Genomic DNA, 20,249 nt, shown 5'->3' on the forward strand with positions numbered 1-20,249 from the left:
CGCACATGCGCAGTTTGAATTTATATAATATATATATATACACACCTTACAGACCAAAAGTTTGGACACCTTCTCATTCAGAGTTTTCTTTATTTTCATGACTATGAATATTGTAGATTCACACTGAAGGCATCAAAACTATGAATTAACACATGTGGCATTATAGACATGTGATAGCCTGGGGGAGCAGGGCGTATGGAGGGATAGCTGTGCGGTTACTAAGGGTGCTTGCTTAACCCTTTCTATTCGTGACGCCAGAGTGGGGGCTATTCTCTGTATGCTTGTCCTACCGCCACCCTTCCCAAAAGCTATAGGGAGGTATGGAATAATTGATTGTCCACAACCGGAGTTTTGCAGAAACTTGTCGGAACTTTTACTGAAGATTTTATGCAATAATGAACAGGAACAGTCCATACAACAGAGTCTATTAGAGCTTGACAAGTGGTTGGGACCTCGTGAGTCTATTGAGCTGAGGAAGATAATTGTTGCGGTGATCCACTGGATTTAGGGGTTTAGATTCTGTCCAGTAATCATGCTAGCTTTAGCGGGGATTGAGATTTAAACTCACGGTTTAGTTTCAGGCTGAGGCCGGCAGGTTTCTGGCCTAGCTTGTCTTTGAAAGTTGCGCAGATCCGTCCTGCTAGTCCGGCATCCACGAGAGCAGCAACCCAAGAGAGCGATCATTGGCTACAGCTCCCTTATATGGGCAGGGGTTGGACTTACGCTCACTGGTCCATACAACTGTCAATCTCCTGTACAAGGAGTTATGGGTAACATGCGACCCAAGGACCTCCAAAGGTCCTCCAACATACCATAGAGAACCTGCGACGCTAACAAGGTAAGTAGACTAATATACTTTATATTAAATATACACATTAGTAATTATATACATATACACATCATATAATTAGTGTAGGAGGAGGCGACTAGGGGCTGTCCCACCTGGGGGACCCTACCTGAACGTAGTAACTCTGGCTTTGGGGACCACCATACAAGGTACGGTATGCAATACGGTACCGGGAAACCACAGACATTACAAAAAAGTGTGAAACAACTGAAAATATGTCATATTCTAGGTGGAAAGTGTCCCCAAGTGCTGTCAAAAAAAACCATCAAGAGCTACAAAGAAACTGTCTGACATGCGGAGCGCCCCAGGAAAGGAAGACCAAGAGTCACCTCTGCTGCGGAGGATAAGTTCATCCGAGTCACCAATCTCAGAAATCGCAGGTTAACAGCCGCTCAGATTAGAGAGCAGGTCAATGCCACACAGAGTTCTAGAGCAGACACATCTCTAGAACAACAGAGTAGACTGTGTGAGGCCTTCATGGTAAAATATCTGCTAGGAAACCACTTCTAAGGAAAGGAAACAAGCAGAAGAGAGAACACAAGGAATGGACATTAGACCAGTGGAAATCTGTGCTTTGGTCTGATGAGTCCAAATGTGAGATCTTTGGTTCCAACCACCGTGTCTTTGTGCGACGCAGAAAAGGTGAACGGATGGACTCTACATGCCTGGATCCAACTGTGAAGCATGGAGGAGGAGGTGTGCTGGTGTGGAGGAGGAGGTGTGCTGGTGTGGAGGAGGAGGAGGGTGTGATGGTGCGGAGGAGGAGGAGGTGTGATGGTGTGGAGGAGGAGGAGGTGTGATGGTGTGGAGGAGGAGGAGGTGTGATGGTGTGGAGGAGGAGGAGGTGTGATGGTGTGGAGGAGGAGGAGGTGTGCTGGTGTGGAGGAAGAGGAGGTGTGATGGTGTGGAGGAAGAGGAGGTGTGATGGTGTGGAGGAAGAGGAGGTGTGATGGTGTGGAGGAAGAGGAGGTGTGCTGGTGTGGAGGAGGAGGTGTGCTGGTGTGGAGGAGGAGGTGTGATGGTGCGGAGGAGGAGGAGGTGTGATGGTGTGGGAGGAGGAGGTGTGCTGGTGTGGAGGTGTGATGGTGTGGAGGAGGTGTGATGGTGTGGAGGAGGTGTGATGGTGTGGAGGAGGAGGTGTGATGGTGTGGGGGAGGAGGAGGTGTGATGGTGTGGAGGAGGAGGTGTGATGGTGTGGAGGAGAAGGTGTGATGGTGTGGAGGAGGAGGAGGTGTGATGGTGTGGAGGAGGAGGTGTGATGGTGTGGAGGAGGAGGTGTGATGATGTGGAGGAGGAGGTGTGATGGTGTGGAGGAGAAGGTGTGCTGGTGTGGAGGAGGTGTGATGGTGTGGAGGAGGAGGAGGTGTGATGGTGTGGAGGAGGAGGAGGTGTGATGGTGTGGAGGAGGAGGAGGTGTGATGGTGTGGAGGAGGAGGTGTGCTGGTGTGGAGGAGGAGGTGTGCTGGTGTGGAGGAGGAGGTGTGATAGTGTGGAGGAGGAGGAGGTGTGATGGTGTGGAGGAGGAGGTGTGATGGTGTGGAGGAGGAGGTGTGATGGTGTGGAGGAGGAGGTGTGATGGTGTGGAGGAGGAGGTGTGCTGGTGTGGAGGAGGAGGAGGTGTGATGGTGTGGAGGAGGAGGAGGTGTGATGGTGTGGAGGAGGAGGTGTGCTGGTGTGGAGGAGGAGGAGGTGTGCTGGTGTGGAGGAGGAGGAGGTGTGCTGGTGTGGAGGAGGAGGCGTGATGGTGTGGAGGAGGAGGAGTGATGGTGTGGAGGAGGAGGTGTGCTGGTGTGGAGGAGGAGGTGTGATGGTGTGGAGGAGGAGGTGTGATGGTGTGGAGGAGGAGGTGTGATGGTGTGGAGGAGGAGGTGTGATGGTGTGGAGGGGGAGGTGTGGAGGAGGAGGTGTGATGGTGTGGAGGAGGAGGTGTGATGGTGTGGAGGAGGAGGTGTGATGGTGTGGAGGAGGAGGTGTGATGGTGTGGAGGAGGAGGTGTGATGGTGTGGGGGAGGAGGAGGTGTGATGGTGTGGGGGAGGAGGAGGTGTGATGGTGTGGGGGAGGAGGAGGTGTGATGGTGTGGGGGAGGAGGTGTGATGGTGTGGGGGAGGAGGTGTGATGGTGTGGGGGAGGAGGTGTGATGGTGTGGGGGAGGAGGTGTGATGGTGTGGGGGAGGAGGTGTGATGGTGTGGAGGAGGAGGTGTGATGGTGTGGAGGAGGAGGTGTGATGGTGTGGGGGAGGAGGAGGTGTGATGGTGTGGGGGAGGAGGAGGTGTGATGGTGTGGGGGAGGAGGTGTGATGGTGTGGGGGAGGAGGTGTGATGGTGTGGGGGAGGAGGTGTGATGGTGTGGGGGAGGAGGTGTGATGGTGTGGGGGAGGAGGTGTGATGGTGTGGGGGAGGAGGTGTGATGCTGTGGAGGAGGAGGTGTGATGGTGTGGAGGGGGAGGTGTGGAGGAGGAGGTGTGATGGTGTGGAGGAGGAGGTGTGATGGTGTGGGGAAGGAGGTGTGATGCTGTGGAGGAGGAGGTGTGATGGTGTGGAGGAGGAGGTGTGATGGTGTGGAGGAGGAGGAGGTGTGATGGTGTGGAGGAGGAGGAGGTGTGATGGTGTGGAGGAGGAGGTGTGATGGTGTGGGGGAGGAGGTGTGATGGTGTGGAGGAGGAGGTGTGATGGTGTGGGGGAGGAGGAGGTGTGATGGTGTGGAGGAGGAGGTGTGATGGTGTGGGGGAGGAGGTGTGATGGTGTGGAGGAGGAGGTGTGATGGTGTGGGGGGTGCTTTGCTGGTGACACTGTTGGGGATTTATTCAAAATTAAAGGCATACTGACCCAGCATGTCTACCACAGCATCTGGCAGCGGCTGCTATTCCATCCGGTTTGCGTTTAGTTGGACCAACAGGACAATGACCACGAACACCTCCAGGCTGTGTAAGGACTATGTGACCAAAAAGGAGAGTGATGGGTGCTGCACCAGATGACCTGGCCTCCAGTCACCGGACCTGAACCCAATGAAGGCAAAAGGGCCAACAAGTGCTAAGCATCATGGGAACTCCTTCAAGACTGTTGGAGACCATTTCAGGTGACTACAGATCATCAGGAGAATCCAGGAGGGTGCAAAGCAGGAATCAGAGGAAGAACCTAGAATATGACCGATTCTCACACTTATTGTTATGTCTATAATCCCACATGTGATCATTCATAGTTTTGATGCCTTCAGTGCGAATCTACAATATTCATAGAAAATAAAGAAAACTCTGAATGAGACGGTGTCCAAACTTTTGGTCTGTACTGTATATATATATATATTTCAATAACAAGGTGGTCTACTTTAAAAAGTCGCATTTTCATAAATTCCTGACCACTACAGAAACCCGACTGAAAGCACACATACTGCCGCTAAGGAAAGGAATGTGCGTAAATAAAAATGCGCAACAAGAGGCGCAAAAATGCACTGCGCCAATTTTTTGTGCCAAATTAACCCCAGAAAACAAGGGTAAAGTGCTTCATAAGTACCCCCCAATAGACATGTGCAATTCGCTTCGGACGTAATTCGTTTTTGTCCAAATTGTTCATATTTCGTACATTCGAAATATTTACATCCTAATGAATCAGAAATCCAAACAAAACGAATCGTACATGCCTACGAAATTGTGAAAAACTAATTTTTTTTTTGTTAAAACAAAATTCGTTTTCATTTAGAAGCAGGGGACCATTATTGGGGGCGGGTGCATGGAAAAGAAGAGACCCGTGGAGATCGGAACATTAAGACAGGTAAGATAATGTATAATTCTATGTGATTCATTAATACACGATGTAATGCTGAATGTATGAATGCTGTATGAATGCTGTATGAATGCTGTATGAATGAATGAATGAATCCTGTATGAATGCTGTATGAATGAATGAATGCTGTATGAATGCTGTATGAATGCTGTATGAATGCTGTATGAATGCTGTATGAATGCTGTATGAATGCTGTATGAATGAATGAATGCTGTATGAATGCTGTATGAATGAATGAATGCTGTATGAATGCTGTATGAATGAATGAATGCTGTATGAATGAATGAATGCTGTATGAATGCTGTATGAATGCTGTATGAATGCTGTATGAATGCTGTATGAATGCTGTATGAATGCTTGATGTGTTTGATCGATGTGTTTGATTGTCGGGTGATTTATGTATAACATGTCATGTCATTTGCGCTACCGTTTCTGTTACTGTTACCAGGGTGTCTCCAGCTGTTGCAAAACTACAACACACACCCAGCATGCACTGACAGCCAAAGGCTGTCTGGGCATACTGGGAGTTGCAGTTTTGCAACAGCTGGAGACACCCTGGTTGGTTGGAAAACATGCGCTATGTTCTAACTACTTTCATTTTTGAATTTCCCTCTCTATTTTCTGAACTGGGTTAGTTTGTGAATGAAATGCATAGTAATTGCCGTGGGAACATTTTTTATTCATAAAACCGCAGACTTAATTGGATAATTGGACCATAGGAGAGCGGCCGCTGCATCTATACATTATACAGGAGGATCACAGCGAGTGTCTGGAGTGATACCCGCAGTGATCTTTCCATAACTACAAGTACTACTACTCCCAACATGGAGTACATTCTGCTCCATGCTGGGAGCTGTAGTACCTGTATTAATAGACAAATCGCATCATGTGTCAGAAATTACACTCACTGCGATCTGTCTATTAATGCAGCTACTACAACTCCCAGCATGGAGAAGATGTGCTCCATGTTGGGAGTAGTAGTACCTGCAGTAAGGGACAGATCCCAGTGGATGTCACTCCTCCGGACACCCGCTGCGATCCTCCTGATGTGAATGTCGGGATCAGCTGTTCTCAGGGCTACAGAGCCGGGAGAACAGCTGATGCTGAGCCGTAGGTATACATCGTATATCTACTGCCCAGCAAGAACTTACAGTGAGCCTGCAATGTGTATATACAGTATATATCGTATATCTACTGCCCAGCAAGAACTTACAGAGAGCCTGCAATGTGTATATACAGTATACATCTATATCTACTGCCCAGCAAGAACTTACAGTGATCCTGCAATGTGTATACAGTATACATCATATATCTACTGCCCAGCAAGAACTTACAGTGATCCTGCAATGTGTATACAGTATACATCGTATATCTACTGCCCAGCAAGAGCTTACAGTGATCCTGCAATGTGTATATACAGTATACATCATATATCTACTGCCCAGCAAGAACTTACAGTGAGCCTGCAATGTGTATATACAGTATACATCATATATCTACTGCCCAGCAGGAACTTACAGTGAGCCTGCAATGTGTATATACAGTATACATCATATATCTACTGCCCAGCAGGAACTTACAGTGAGCCTGCAATGTGTATATACAGTATATATCTATATCTACTGCCCAGCAAGAACTTACAGTGAGCCTGCAATGTGTATATACAGTATACATCATATATCTACTGCCCAGCAAGAACTTACAGTGAGCCTGCAATGTGTATACAGTATATATCTATATCTACTGCCCAGCAAGAACTTACAGTGAGCCTGCAATGTGTATATACAGTATACATCGTATATCTACTGCCCAGCAAGAACTTACAGTGAGCCTGCAATGTGTATATACAGTATACATCATATATCTACTGCCCAGCAAGAGCTTACAGTGAGCCTGCAATGTGTATACAGTATACATCGTATATCTACTGCCCAGCAAGAACTTACAGTGAGCCTGCAATGTGTATACAGTATACATCGTATATCTACTGCCCAGCAGGAACTTACAGTGAGCCTGCAATGTGTATATACAGTATACATCGTATATCTACTGCCCAGCAAGAACTTACAGTGAGTCTGCAATGTGTATACAGTATACATCATATATCTACTGCCCAGCAAGAACTTACAGTGAGCTTGCAATGTGTATATACAGTATACACATTGCTGGCTCACTTAACCCCCTTGCTGAGCTGTGCGCTATGCGCAAGCCCAGCAAGGAAAGAGTTAACTTACACTGCTGGACAGTGTAGGTTAACCCTTTGGGCGGTATACACTATATACAGCTATCTATAGATAGCTGTATATAGTGTATACAGAAGACGAAGTCCGCTTACTTCCCTCGAGTCCCGGGCAGGTCCGTGTAGCTCCACCTCCTAGTAATGACGTCATTAGGGGCGGAGCTACAGAAGGGAACCAGGCTGGTAAATCTGAAGCTCTGTTCACATTGTCCGTTTTGTATAATGTGAACAGCCCCTTCTGGTAGTGTCTACCCAGACAGGGAGACTTCAGCTGTTGCTAAACTACAACTCCTAGCATCCCCAGACAGCCAATGGCTGTCTGGGCATGCAGGGAGTTGTAGTTTTGCACTAATTGGTGGCTCCCTGTTTGGGTAGACATTGCATCATGGGTGCTTTCCCCAGCGGACAGCGCCAAAAATGTCATAACCAATTTTTTGAGTTTTTTTTCTTCTCGTTTCAGATCAGTGTATGCAGAAGATCACGGCGGATTCGATGGATTACGACGGATTCATTTTTATTTTATTTTAATAAAGTGGTTAACGAGGGCTGTGGGGGAGTGTTTTTTAAAATAAAATAATTTTTCCAATGTGTTGTGTTTTTTTTTATTGAATTTTCAGGCTTAGTAGTGGAAGACCGTCTTATTGACGGAATCCATTACTAGGCCAGGGCTTAGTGCTAGCCCCAAAAACAGCTAGCGCTAACCCCCAATTATTACCCCGGTACCCACCGCCACAGGAGTGCCGGGAATAGCCGATACCAACAGGCCCGGAGCGCCAAAAAATGGTGCTCCTGGGCCTAGGCGGTAACAGGCTGGCGTTATTTAGGCTGGGGAGGGCCAATAACAATGGTCCTCACCCACCCTGGTAATGTCAGGCTGTTGCTGTTTGGTTGGTATTGTGCTGAGAATGAAAATATGGGGAACTATATGTTTTTTATTTAAATAAATAAATGTAAAATTTTTTTATTCTATTTTCATTCTCAGCACAATACCAACCAAACAGCAACAGCCTGACGTTACCAGGGTGGGCGAGGACCATTGTTACTGCCCCTCCCCAGCCTAAATAACGCCAGCCTGTTACCGCCTAGGCCCAGGAGCGCCATTTTTGATGCTCAGGGCCTGTTGGTACCGGCTCTTGGTACCGGGGTAATAATTGGGGGTTAGCGCTAGCTGTTTTTGGGGCTAGCACTAAGCCCTGGCCTAGTAATGGATTCCGTCAATAAGATCGGCTTCCACTACTAAGCCTGAAAATTCAATAACAAAAAAAACACAACACATTGGAAAAATGATTTTATTTTAAAAAACACTCCCCCACAGTCCTCGTTAACCATTTTATTAAAATAAAATAAAAATGAATCCGCCGTAATCCATCGAATCCACCGTAATCCTCTGCATACACGGATCTGAAACGAGAAGAAAAAAAAAACACATAAAATTGGTTATCAGATTTTTGGCGCCGTCCGCTGGGGAAAGCACCCATAATGCAATGTCTACCCAAACAGGGAGCCACCAATTGGTGCAAAACTACAACTCCCAGCATGCCCAGACAGCCTTTGGAGCATGGAGCTACACGGACCTGCCCGGGACTCAAGGGAAGTAAGCTGGACTTCGTCTTCTGTATACACTATATACTGCTATCTATAGATAGCTTTATATAGTGTATACCGCCCAAAGGGTTAACCTACACTGTCCAGCAGTGTAAGTTAACTCTTTCCTTGCTGGGCTTGCGCATAGCGCACAGCTCAGCAAGGGGTTAAGTGAGCCAGCAATGTGTATACTGTATACACATTGCAGGCTCACTGTAATTTCTTGCTGGGCAGTAGATATACGATGTATACTGTATACACATTGCAGGCTCACTGTAAGTTCTTGCTGGGCAGTAGATATACGATGTATACTGTATACACATTGCAGGCTCACTGTAAGTTCTTGCTGGGCAGTAGATATAGATGTATACTGTATATACACATTGCAGGCTCACTGTAAGTTCTTGCTGGGCAGTAGATATATGATGTATACTGTATACACATTGCAGGATCACTGTAAGTTCTTGCTGGGCAGTAGATATACGATGTATACTGTATATACACATTGCAGGCTCACTGTAAGTTCTTGCTGGGCAGTAGATATATGATGTATACTGTATACACATTGCAGGATCACTGTAAGTTCTTGCTGGGCAGTAGATATATGATGTATACTGTATACACATTGCAGGCTCACTGTAAGTTCTTGCTGGGCAGTAGATATATGATGTATACTGTATACACATTGCAGGCTCACTGTAAGTTCTTGCTGGGCAGTAGATATACGATGTATACTGTATACACATTGCAGGCTCACTGTAAGTTCTTGCTGGGCAGTAGATATACGATGTATACTGTATATACACATTGCAGGCTCACTGTAAGTTCTTGCTGGGCAGTAGATATAGATGTATACTGTATACACATTGCAGATCACTGTAAGTTCTTGCTGGGCAGTAGATATACGATGTATACTGTATACACATTGCAGGCTCACTGTAAGTTCTTGCTGGGCAGTAGATATACGATGTATACTGTATACACATTGCAGGATCACTGTAAGTTCTTGCTGGGCAGTAGATATACGATGTATACTGTATACACATTGCAGGCTCACTGTAAGTTCTTGCTGGGCAGTAGATATACGATGTATACTGTATACACATTGCAAGCTCACTGTAAGTTCTTGCTGGGCAGTAGATATACGATGTATACTGTATACACATTGCAGGCTCACTGTAAGTTCTTGCTGGGCAGTAGATATATAGATGTATACTGTATATACACATTGCAGGATCACTGTAAGTTCTTGCTGGGCAGTAGATATAGATGTATACTGTATACACATTGCAGGCTCACTGTAAGTTCTTGCTGGGCAGTAGATATAGATGTATACTGTATACACATTGCAGGATCACTGTAAGTTCTTGCTGGGCAGTAGATATAGATGTATACTGTATATACACATTGCAGACTCACTGTAAGTTCTTGCTGGGCAGTAGATATATGATGTATACTGTATACACATTGCAGGCTCACTGTAAGTTCTTGCTGGGCAGTAGATATAGATGTATACTGTATACACATTGCAGGATCACTGTAAGTTCTTGCTGGGCAGTAGATATAGATGTATACTGTATACACATTGCAGGCTCACTGTAAGTTCTTGCTGGGCAGTAGATATAGATGTATACTGTATACACATTGCAGGATCACTGTAAGTTCTTGCTGGGCAGTAGATATACGATGTATACTGTATACACATTGCAGGCTCACTGTAAGTTCTTGCTGGGCAGTAGATATATATATATATATAGATGTATACTGTATACACATTGCAGGCTCACTGTAAGTTCTTGCTGGGCAGTAGATATATGATGTATACTGTATACACATTGCAGGCTCACTGTAAGTTCTTGCTGGGCAGTAGATATAGATATATACTGTATATACACATTGCAGGATCACTGTAAGTTCTTGCTGGGCAGTAGATATAGATGTATACTGTATACACATTGCAGGCTCACTGTAAGTTCTTGCTGGGCAGTAGATATATGATGTATACTGTATATACACATTGCAGGCTCACTGTAAGTTCTTGCTGGGCAGTAGATATATGATGTATACTGTATACACATTGCAGGATCACTGTAAGTTCTTGCTGGGCAGTAGATATACGATGTATACTGTATACACATTGCAGGCTCACTGTAAGTTCTTGCTGGGCAGTAGATATATAGATGTATACTGTATATACACATTGCAGGCTCACTGTAAGTTCTTGCTGGGCAGTAGATATACGATGTATACTGTATATACACATTGCAGATCACTGTAAGTTCTTGCTGGGCAGTAGATATAGATGTATACTGTATATACACATTGCAGGCTCACTGTAAGTTCTTGCTGGGCAGTAGATATACGATGTATACTGTATATACACATTGCAGATCACTGTAAGTTCTTGCTGGGCAGTAGATATAGATGTATACTGTATATACACATTGCAGGCTCACTGTAAGTTCTTGCTGGGCAGTAGATATACGATGTATACTGTATACACATTGCAAGCTCACTGTAAGTTCTTGCTGGGCAGTAGATAAAGATGTATACTGTATACACATTGCAGGATCACTGTAAGTTCTTGCTGGGCAGTAGATATACGATGTATACTGTATACACATTGCAAGCTCACTGTAAGTTCTTGCTGGGCAGTAGATATATGATGTATACTGTATACACATTGCAAGCTCACTGTAAGTTCTTGCTGGGCAGTAGATATATGATGTATACTGTATACACATTGCAGGCTCACTGTAAGTTCCTGCTGGGCAGTAGATATAGATGTATACTGTATATACACATTGCAGACTCACTGTAAGTTCTTGCTGGGCAGTAGATATAGATGTATACTGTATACACATTGCAGGCTCACTGTAAGTTCTTGCTGGGCAGTAGATATACGATGTATACTGTATACACATTGCAGGCTCACTGTAGGTTCTTGCTGGGCAGTAGATATACGATGTATACTGTATACACATTGCAGGCTCACTGTAAGTTCTTGCTGGGCAGTATATATAGATGTATACTGTATATACACATTGCAGGATCACTGTAAGTTCTTGCTGGGCAGTAGATATACGATGTATACTGTATATACACATTGCAGGCTCACTGTAAGTTCTTGCTGGGCAGTAGATATATATATATATATATAGATGTATACTGTATATACACATTGTAGATCACTGTAAGTTCTTGCTGGGCAGTAGATATATATATATATAGATGTATACTGTATATACACATTGCAGGATCACTGTAAGTTCTTGCTGGGCAGTAGATATACGATGTATACTGTATATACACATTGCAGGCTCACTGTAAGTTCTTGCTGGGCAGTAGATATATATATATATATATAGATGTATACTGTATATACACATTGTAGATCACTGTAGGTTCTTGCTGGGCAGTAGATATACGATGTATACTGTATACACATTGCAGGTCACTGTAAGTTCTTGCTGGGCAGTAGATATATGATGTATACTGTATACACATTGCAGGATCACTGTAAGTTCTTGCTGGGCAGTAGATATACGATGTATACTGTATACACATTGCAGGCTCACTGTAAGTTCTTGCTGGGCAGTAGATATAGATATATATAGATGTATACTGTATATACACATTGTAGATCACTGTAAGTTCTTGCTGGGCAGTAGATATATATATAGATGTATACTGTATACACATTGCAGGATCACTGTAAGTTCCTGCTGGGCAGTAGATATATGATGTATACTGTATACACATTGCAGGCTCACTGTAAGTTCTTGCTGGGCAGTAGATATACGATGTATACTGTATATACACATTGCAGGCTCACTGTAAGTTCTTGCTGGGCAGTAGATATATGATGTATACTGTATATACACATTGCAGGCTCACTGTAAGTTCTTGCTGGGCAGTAGATATACGATGTATACTGTATATACACATTGCAGGCTCACTGTAAGTTCTTGCTGGGCAGTAGATATATGATGTATACTGTATACACATTGCAGGCTCACTGTAAGTTCTTGCTGGGCAGTAGATATACGATGTATACTGTATATACACATTGCAGGCTCACTGTAAGTTCTTGCTGGGCAGTAGATATATGATGTATACTGTATACACATTGCAGGCTCACTGTAAGTTCTTGCTGGGCAGTAGATATATGATGTATACTGTATACACATTGCAGGATCACTGTAAGTTCTTGCTGGGCAGTAGATATATAGATGTATACTGTATACACATTGCAGGCTCACTGTAAGTTCTTGCTGGGCAGTAGATATATATATATATATAGATGTATACTGTATATACACATTGTAGATCACTGTAAGTTCTTGCTGGGCAGTAGATATACGATGTATACTGTATACACATTGCAGATCACTGTAAGTTCTTGCTGGGCAGTAGATATACGATGTATACTGTATACACATTGCAGATCACTGTAAGTTCTTGCTGGGCAGTAGATATAGATGTATACTGTATATACACATTGCAGGCTCACTGTAAGTTCTTGCTGGGCAGTAGATATACGATATATACTGTATACACATTGCAGGCTCACTGTAAGTTCTTGCTGGGCAGTAGATATACGGTGTATACTGTATATACACATTGCAGACTCACTGTAAGTTCTTGCTGGGCAGTAGATATACGATGTATACTGTATACACATTGCAGGCTCACTGTAAGTTCTTGCTGGGCAGTAGATATACGGTGTATACTGTATATACACATTGCAGACTCACTGTAAGTTCTTGCTGGGCAGTAGATATACGATGTATACTGTATACACATTGCAGGCTCACTGTAAGTTCTTGCTGGGCAGTATATATAGATGTATACTGTATATACATTGCAGGATCACTGTAAGTTCTTGCTGGGCAGTAGATATACGATGTATACTGTATATACATTGCAGGATCACTGTAAGTTCTTGCTGGGCAGTAGATATACGGTGTATACTGTATATACACATTGCAGACTCACTGTAAGTTCTTGCTGGGCAGTAGATATATGATGTATACTGTATATACATTGCAGGATCACTGTAAGTTCTTGCTGGGCAGTAGATATAGATGTATACTGTATACACATTGCAGGCTCACTGTAAGTTCTTGCTGGGCAGTAGATATACGATGTATACTGTATATACATTGCAGGATCACTGTAAGTTCTTGCTGGGCAGTAGATATACGATGTATACTGTATACACATTGCAGGCTCACTGTAAGTTCTTGCTGGGCAGTAGATATACGATGTATACTGTATATACACATTGCAGGATCACTGTAAGTTCTTGCTGGGCAGTAGATATATATAGATGTATACTGTATACACATTGCAGGATCACTGTAAGTTCTTGCTGGGCAGTAGATATAGATGTATACTGTATATACACATTGCAGACTCACTGTAAGTTCTTGCTGGGCAGTAGATATACGATGTATACTGTATACACATTGCAGGATCACTGTAAGTTCTTGCTGGGCAGTAGATATAGATGTATACTGTATATACACATTGCAGACTCACTGTAAGTTCTTGCTGGGCAGTAGATATACGATGTATACTGTATACACATTGCAGGCTCACTGTAAGTTCTTGCTGGGCAGTAGATATAGATGTATACTGTATACACATTGCAGGCTCACTGTAAGTTCTTGCTGGGCAGTAGATATACGATGTATACTGTATACACATTGCAGGATCACTGTAAGTTCTTGCTGGGCAGTAGATATAGATGTATACTGTATATACACATTGCAGACTCACTGTAAGTTCTTGCTGGGCAGTAGATATACGATGTATACTGTATACACATTGCAGGCTCACTGTAAGTTCTTGCTGGGCAGTAGATATATGATGTATACTGTATACACATTGCAGGATCACTGTAAGTTCTTGCTGGGCAGTAGATATACGATGTATACCTACGGCTCAGCATCAGCTGTTCTCCCGGCTCTGTAGCCCTGAGAACAGCTGATCCCGACATTCACATCAGGAGGATCGCAGCGGGTGTCAGGAGGAGTGGCATCCGCTGGGATCTGTCCCTTACTGCAGGTACTACTACTCCCAACATGGAGCACACTCTGCTCCATGCTGGGAGTTGTAGTAGCTGCATTAATAGACAGATTGCAGTAAGTGTAATTTCTGACACATGATGCGATCTGTCTGTCTATTAATGCATGTACTACAACTCCCAGCATGGAGCAGAGTGTACTCCATGTTGGGAGTAGTAGTACTTGTAGTTATGGAAAGATCACTGCGGGTATCACTCCAGACACTCGCTGTGATCCTCCTGTATAATGTATAGATGCAGCGGCCGCTCTCCTATGGTCCAATTATCCAATTAAGTCTGCGGTTTTATGAATAAAAAATGTTCCCACGGCAATTACTATGCATTTCATTCACAAACTAACCCAGTTCAGAAAATAGCGAGGGAAATTCAAAAATGAAAGTAGTTAGAACATAGCGCATGTTTTCCAACCAACCAGGGTGTCTCCAGCTGTTGCAAAACTGCAACTCCCAGCATGCCCAGACAGCCTTTGGCTGTCAGTGCATGCTGGGTGGGTGTTGTAGTTTTGCAACAGCTGGAGGCACCCTGGTAACAGTAACAGAAACGGTAGCGCAAGTGGGATGACATGTTATACATAAATCACCCGACAATCAAACACATCGATCAAACACATCAATCATTCATTCAGCATTCATACAGCATTCATACAGCATTCATACAGCATTCATACAGCATTCATACAGCATTCATACAGCATTCATACAGCATTCATACAGCATTCATTCATTCATACAGCATTACATCGTGTATTAATGAATCACATAGAATTATACATTATCTTACCTGTCTTAATGTTCCGATCTCTGCGCCTGCCCTCTTTTCCTGCACACGCTCCCGATAATGGTCCCCTGCTTAAAAAAGATTTACCGGAATGTACCCGAATACTGAATGTATCCGGAAAAAAAAATCACACCCGAACCCCCGAATACTGAATGTATCCGAAAAATCAAGCCCGAAAAAATTACCGAACCGAAAAAGTTACCAACAATTAAAAAATGAAACAAAACGAAAAATTTTCATATGCACATGTCTACCCCCCAAAGTCCTAACACAGACACAAATAATACAGTCACCTACCTGCTCCGGATTCTGTACGATGTATCTGCGGACGGTCTCTTGAGGAGGTGTCTGGATTTCCTGAAAATGGTGTAAAGATGTAAGTGAAAGATTCATAACAATGAGATAAAAGTGCCGACCCTTTACTGCTCCAGACTGACCCCAAGAGCCTTAAAGGAGAACTCCAGAATACAAAAATTGTCAAAAAACGCTGCCTCTCAGCCTATCGCCCGCCAAGTCAGGACTTCGCTGCAGCCGGTGATTGGCTGAGTGCAGTATGACTCACCGACCACCAGCAACCAGAAAGAGGATCACACCGGTAACCGGGGCCCGGGAGAGTGAAGGAAGGTATGTATCTATTTATTTTTTTACTGACGGCAGTATGGGGGACAATTTTATATTCAGGAGTTCTCCTTTAATATGTAAGGAAACATTTAACATATTAATGCACAATAAGCAGATATTTACATACACAGGGTGGTATTATAGTAGTTATATTCTTGTATATAGGAGGCAGTATTATAGTAGTTATATTCTTGTATATAGGAGGCAGTATTATAGTAGTTATATTCTTGTATATAGGAGCAGTATTATAGTAGTTATATTCTTGTATATAGGAGCAGTAATATAGTAGTTATATTTTTGTTCATAGGGGGCAGTATTAAAATAGCTATATTCTTGTATAGTATATAGGAAACAGTATTATAGTAGTTATTTTCTTGTATATAGGAGCAGTATTATAGTAGTTATATTCATTCTTGTATATATTCATTCTTGTTATATTCTTGTATATAGGAGCAGTATTATAGTAGTTATATTCTTGTATATAGGAGCAGTATTATAGTAGTTATATTCTTGTATATAGGAACAGTATTAAAGTAGTTATATTCTTGTATATAGGTGCAGTATTATAGTAGTTATATTCTTGTATATAGGAGGCAGTATTATAGTAGTTATATTCTTGTATATTGGAGCAGTATTATAATAGTTATATTCTTGTACATAGAAGCAGTATTATAGTAGTTATATGTCCAAAGAGAGAAGGGAAAAAAGTGGCACCAAAGAGTATATATCCCTGTACAATAATGAAATCCTGAGGCAATGCATAAAGGGCTATCCGGATGATTTGAGGTACTGCCGTACCTGGGGGTGCAGGTGTAATGTCAGATAACATAAACCATTGAGGAGGAGAAGGTAGAAAGACCGCACTCACCCACTGTACTTGCTGGTAGATTGCAGATTTATTCAAAATGCAGAAAACAATTCCATATGGTGGAGGACGTGGAGGGGAAAAAAAGCCAAACGGACTAGTTTCGCGCCAGCCGGCGCTTTCTCTGACTGGGCTACATCAGCTGGCAGGAAGAGGAGGGAATTTCAAACGCCAGAACTGATGACGTGGGAATATGCAAAAAAATAAAAGAAAATGAACACCTGGGCATATATTCAAAATAATTATCAAAAAACGAAAAAAAGGGGGGGGAGAAAAAAACGAGGACAAGAAAAACAGGGGCATGCTGGAAGGAAAAATAATGCGAATTCACAAAAAAAACGCTGAGATCTTGCCGGTCATTCAGTCCCATTCCTTCTAATGCCTTACTGCGCATGATCCAGCGCTCTTCGCAACGAAGTAAGGTCCTGTGTCGGTCTATTCCAGGTGAGTTTATTTTAACCCTTTCGATGCCAAAAAATCGCATGGTGTCTGCTTCTCCTTGATGGGCTGATCTCATGTGCTCGATTAATCTAGCACAACCGTGCCCCGTGTGAATGGATCTGAGGTGTTCACGGAATCGTATCCTTAAGGGTCTAATAGTAGACCCTATATAGAAACACATGCATGGGCAGACGATAGCATAAACGACATAGTCCGTACGGCAGCACATAAAATCTCTTATTCTGACATCTGTGCTTCCTAAAGTAAAGAATTTTCCTGGCAGGAGATACTTGCAATGAGGGCAGTTGCCACATTTGTGGTTGCCCAGGGGAACGGTGGAGGATAACCAGTCTTTTTCTTTCCGAGCTGTGGGTAAAGCGCTGCGTACTAACAGATTGTTAATACTTTTACTTTTTCGAAAGGAGACAAGAGGTTTTTTGACTGCCGCATCCTTAAAAACCGGATCATTTTCGATAAGAAACCAGTTATTTTTTATTACTTGCTTGATGGTTTCAGCTAGTACATTATACTTGAAAGAAAAAACGAAACGTGGGCGATCAGAAGTGGTCGCAGATTTTTTCTTTTTTTTATATGTTTTTTTCTTAAAAAACGTGATGCTGAAAAATTATTACCTATACATCCAATCAACCCTAAATGGTATTTTCTTCCTAAAACACATAAAAATCTTGAGAAACCCCCGGGCAGGCCCATTGTGGCCGGAATAGGAGGTATCACGGAACCATTGTCTCAATATATAGAGTGGTTGTTACACCCTCTTTTAGTAGACATCCCTTCATATGTCAAGGATACGGACGACTTGTTGTTGTCATTGGAAACACTCAACTGGCAAGATTCCTATAAATTGACATCAATCGATGTGGAAAGCTTATATACACGAATTCCTCAGGATACCGGTGTTCTAGCTGTCCAAGAATTTCTGGAAAATGCCGGAAAAGAGAATATTTTCGTATCCTTTGTCTGTGAAGCTCTAACCCTCATTCTCCAGAATAATTGTTTTGTTTTTCAAGATCAATGGTATGCCCAATGCACGGGCACGGCCATGGGGACACCCGTGGCATGTTCTTTCGCCATAATTTTTTTTAGCCATTTTCGAAAAATTCTACATACTCAACAATACAAACCCCTTTCTCTCCAACATAATAAAATATTACCGTTATGTGGACGATATTCTGATCGTTTGGGACAGTACTCCTGATAGATTTGACGATTTCGTAAATCACATAAGTAATAATAAAATGAACATGAGATTCACTAAAAAATTCAGCGAATCCTCTATGGAATTTTTGGACGTTATGCTCACAGTGGAAAATGGGCATTTTTTCACACTAGGCTATCGAAAACCCACTGCCTCCAGTAACTTGTTACATTATGACAGTTTTCATCCCGTACATACTAAACAAGCCCTCCCGTACAGCCAGTTTTTGAGATTACGTAAAATTAATAAAAGAGACGAAGATTTTTTGGCACAAGCTAAGGATCTATATAGTAGATTTTTAAAAAGAGGTTACCCCCCTCACGAACTTGATAAAGCTCTGAAAAAAGCCACCGCTATCCCCAGACTGGACCTAGTGAAAAAAACATATAAAAAAAAGAAAAAATCTGCGACCACTTCTGATCGCCCACGTTTCGTTTTTTCTTTCAAGTATAATGTACTAGCTGAAACCATCAAGCAAGTAATAAAAAATAACTGGTTTCTTATCGAAAATGATCCGGTTTTTAAGGATGCGGCAGTCAAAAAACCTCTTGTCTCCTTTCGAAAAAGTAAAAGTATTAACAATCTGTTAGTACGCAGCGCTTTACCCACAGCTCGGAAAGAAAAAGACTGGTTATCCTCCACCGTTCCCCTGGGCAACCACAAATGTGGCAACTGCCCTCATTGCAAGTATCTCCTGCCAGGAAAATTCTTTACTTTAGGAAGCACAGATGTCAGAATAAGAGATTTTATGTGCTGCCGTACGGACTATGTCGTTTATGCTATCGTCTGCCCATGCATGTGTTTCTATATAGGGTCTACTATTAGACCCTTAAGGATACGATTCCGTGAACACCTCAGATCCATTCACACGGGGCACGGTTGTGCTAGATTAATCGAGCACATGAGATCAGCCCATCAAGGAGAAGCAGACACCATGCGATTTTTTGGCATCGAAAGGGTTAAAATAAACTCACCTGGAATAGACCGACACAGGACCTTACTTCGTTGCGAAGAGCGCTGGATCATGCGCAGTAAGGCATTAGAAGGAATGGGACTGAATGACCGGCAAGATCTCAGCGTTTTTTTGTGAATTCGCATTATTTTTCCTTCCAGCATGCCCCTGTTTTTCTTGTCCTCGTTTTTTTCTCCCCCCCCTTTTTTTCGTTTTTTGATAATTATTTTGAATATATGCCCAGGTGTTCATTTTCTTTTATTTTTTTGCATATTCCCACGTCATCAGTTCTGGCGTTTGAAATTCCCTCCTCTTCCTGCCAGCTGATGTAGCCCAGTCAGAGAAAGCGCCGGCTGGCGCGAAACTAGTCCGTTTGGCTTTTTTTCCCCTCCACGTCCTCCACCATATGGAATTGTTTTCTGCATTTTGAATAAATCTGCAATCTACCAGCAAGTACAGTGGGTGAGTGCGGTCTTTCTACCTTCTCCTCCTCAATGGTTTATAGTAGTTATATTCTTGTATATAGGAGCAGTATTATAGTAGTTATATTCTTGTATATAGGAGGCAGTATTATAGTAGTTATATTCTTGTATATAGGAGCAGTATTATAGTAGTTATATTCTTGTATATAGGAGCAGTATTATAGTAGTTATATTCTTGTATATAGGTGCAGTATTATAGTAGTTATATTCTTGTATATAGGAGGCAGTATTATAGTAGTTATATTCTTGTATATAGGAGCAGTATTATAGTAGGTATATTCTTGTATATAGGAGCAGTATTATAGTAGTTATATTCTTGTATATAGGAGCAGTATTATAGTAGTTATATTCTT

The 20,249-nt window shown here is 42.8% G+C and overlaps 1 protein-coding gene across 5 annotated transcripts in view; it reads right to left on the reverse strand.

The window, feature by feature from the left end:
* POF1B (POF1B actin binding protein) overlaps positions 1 to 20,249 on the reverse strand; it is a gene marked incomplete in the record, with an annotated part of 126,140 nt that overhangs the window by 49,746 nt on the left and 56,145 nt on the right. For all 5 annotated transcript variants that reach the window (XM_056540431.1, XM_056540430.1, XM_056540429.1 and 2 more), the window contains 1 exon segment: positions 15,617 to 15,676. In XM_056540431.1, the coding sequence (XP_056396406.1) occupies positions 15,617 to 15,676 (60 nt within the window).

The sequence above is a fragment of the Hyla sarda genome, chromosome 9 (genome assembly GCF_029499605.1).
Source record: "Hyla sarda isolate aHylSar1 chromosome 9, aHylSar1.hap1, whole genome shotgun sequence".
In the NCBI taxonomy this organism is placed as follows: Eukaryota; Metazoa; Chordata; class Amphibia; order Anura; family Hylidae; genus Hyla; species Hyla sarda.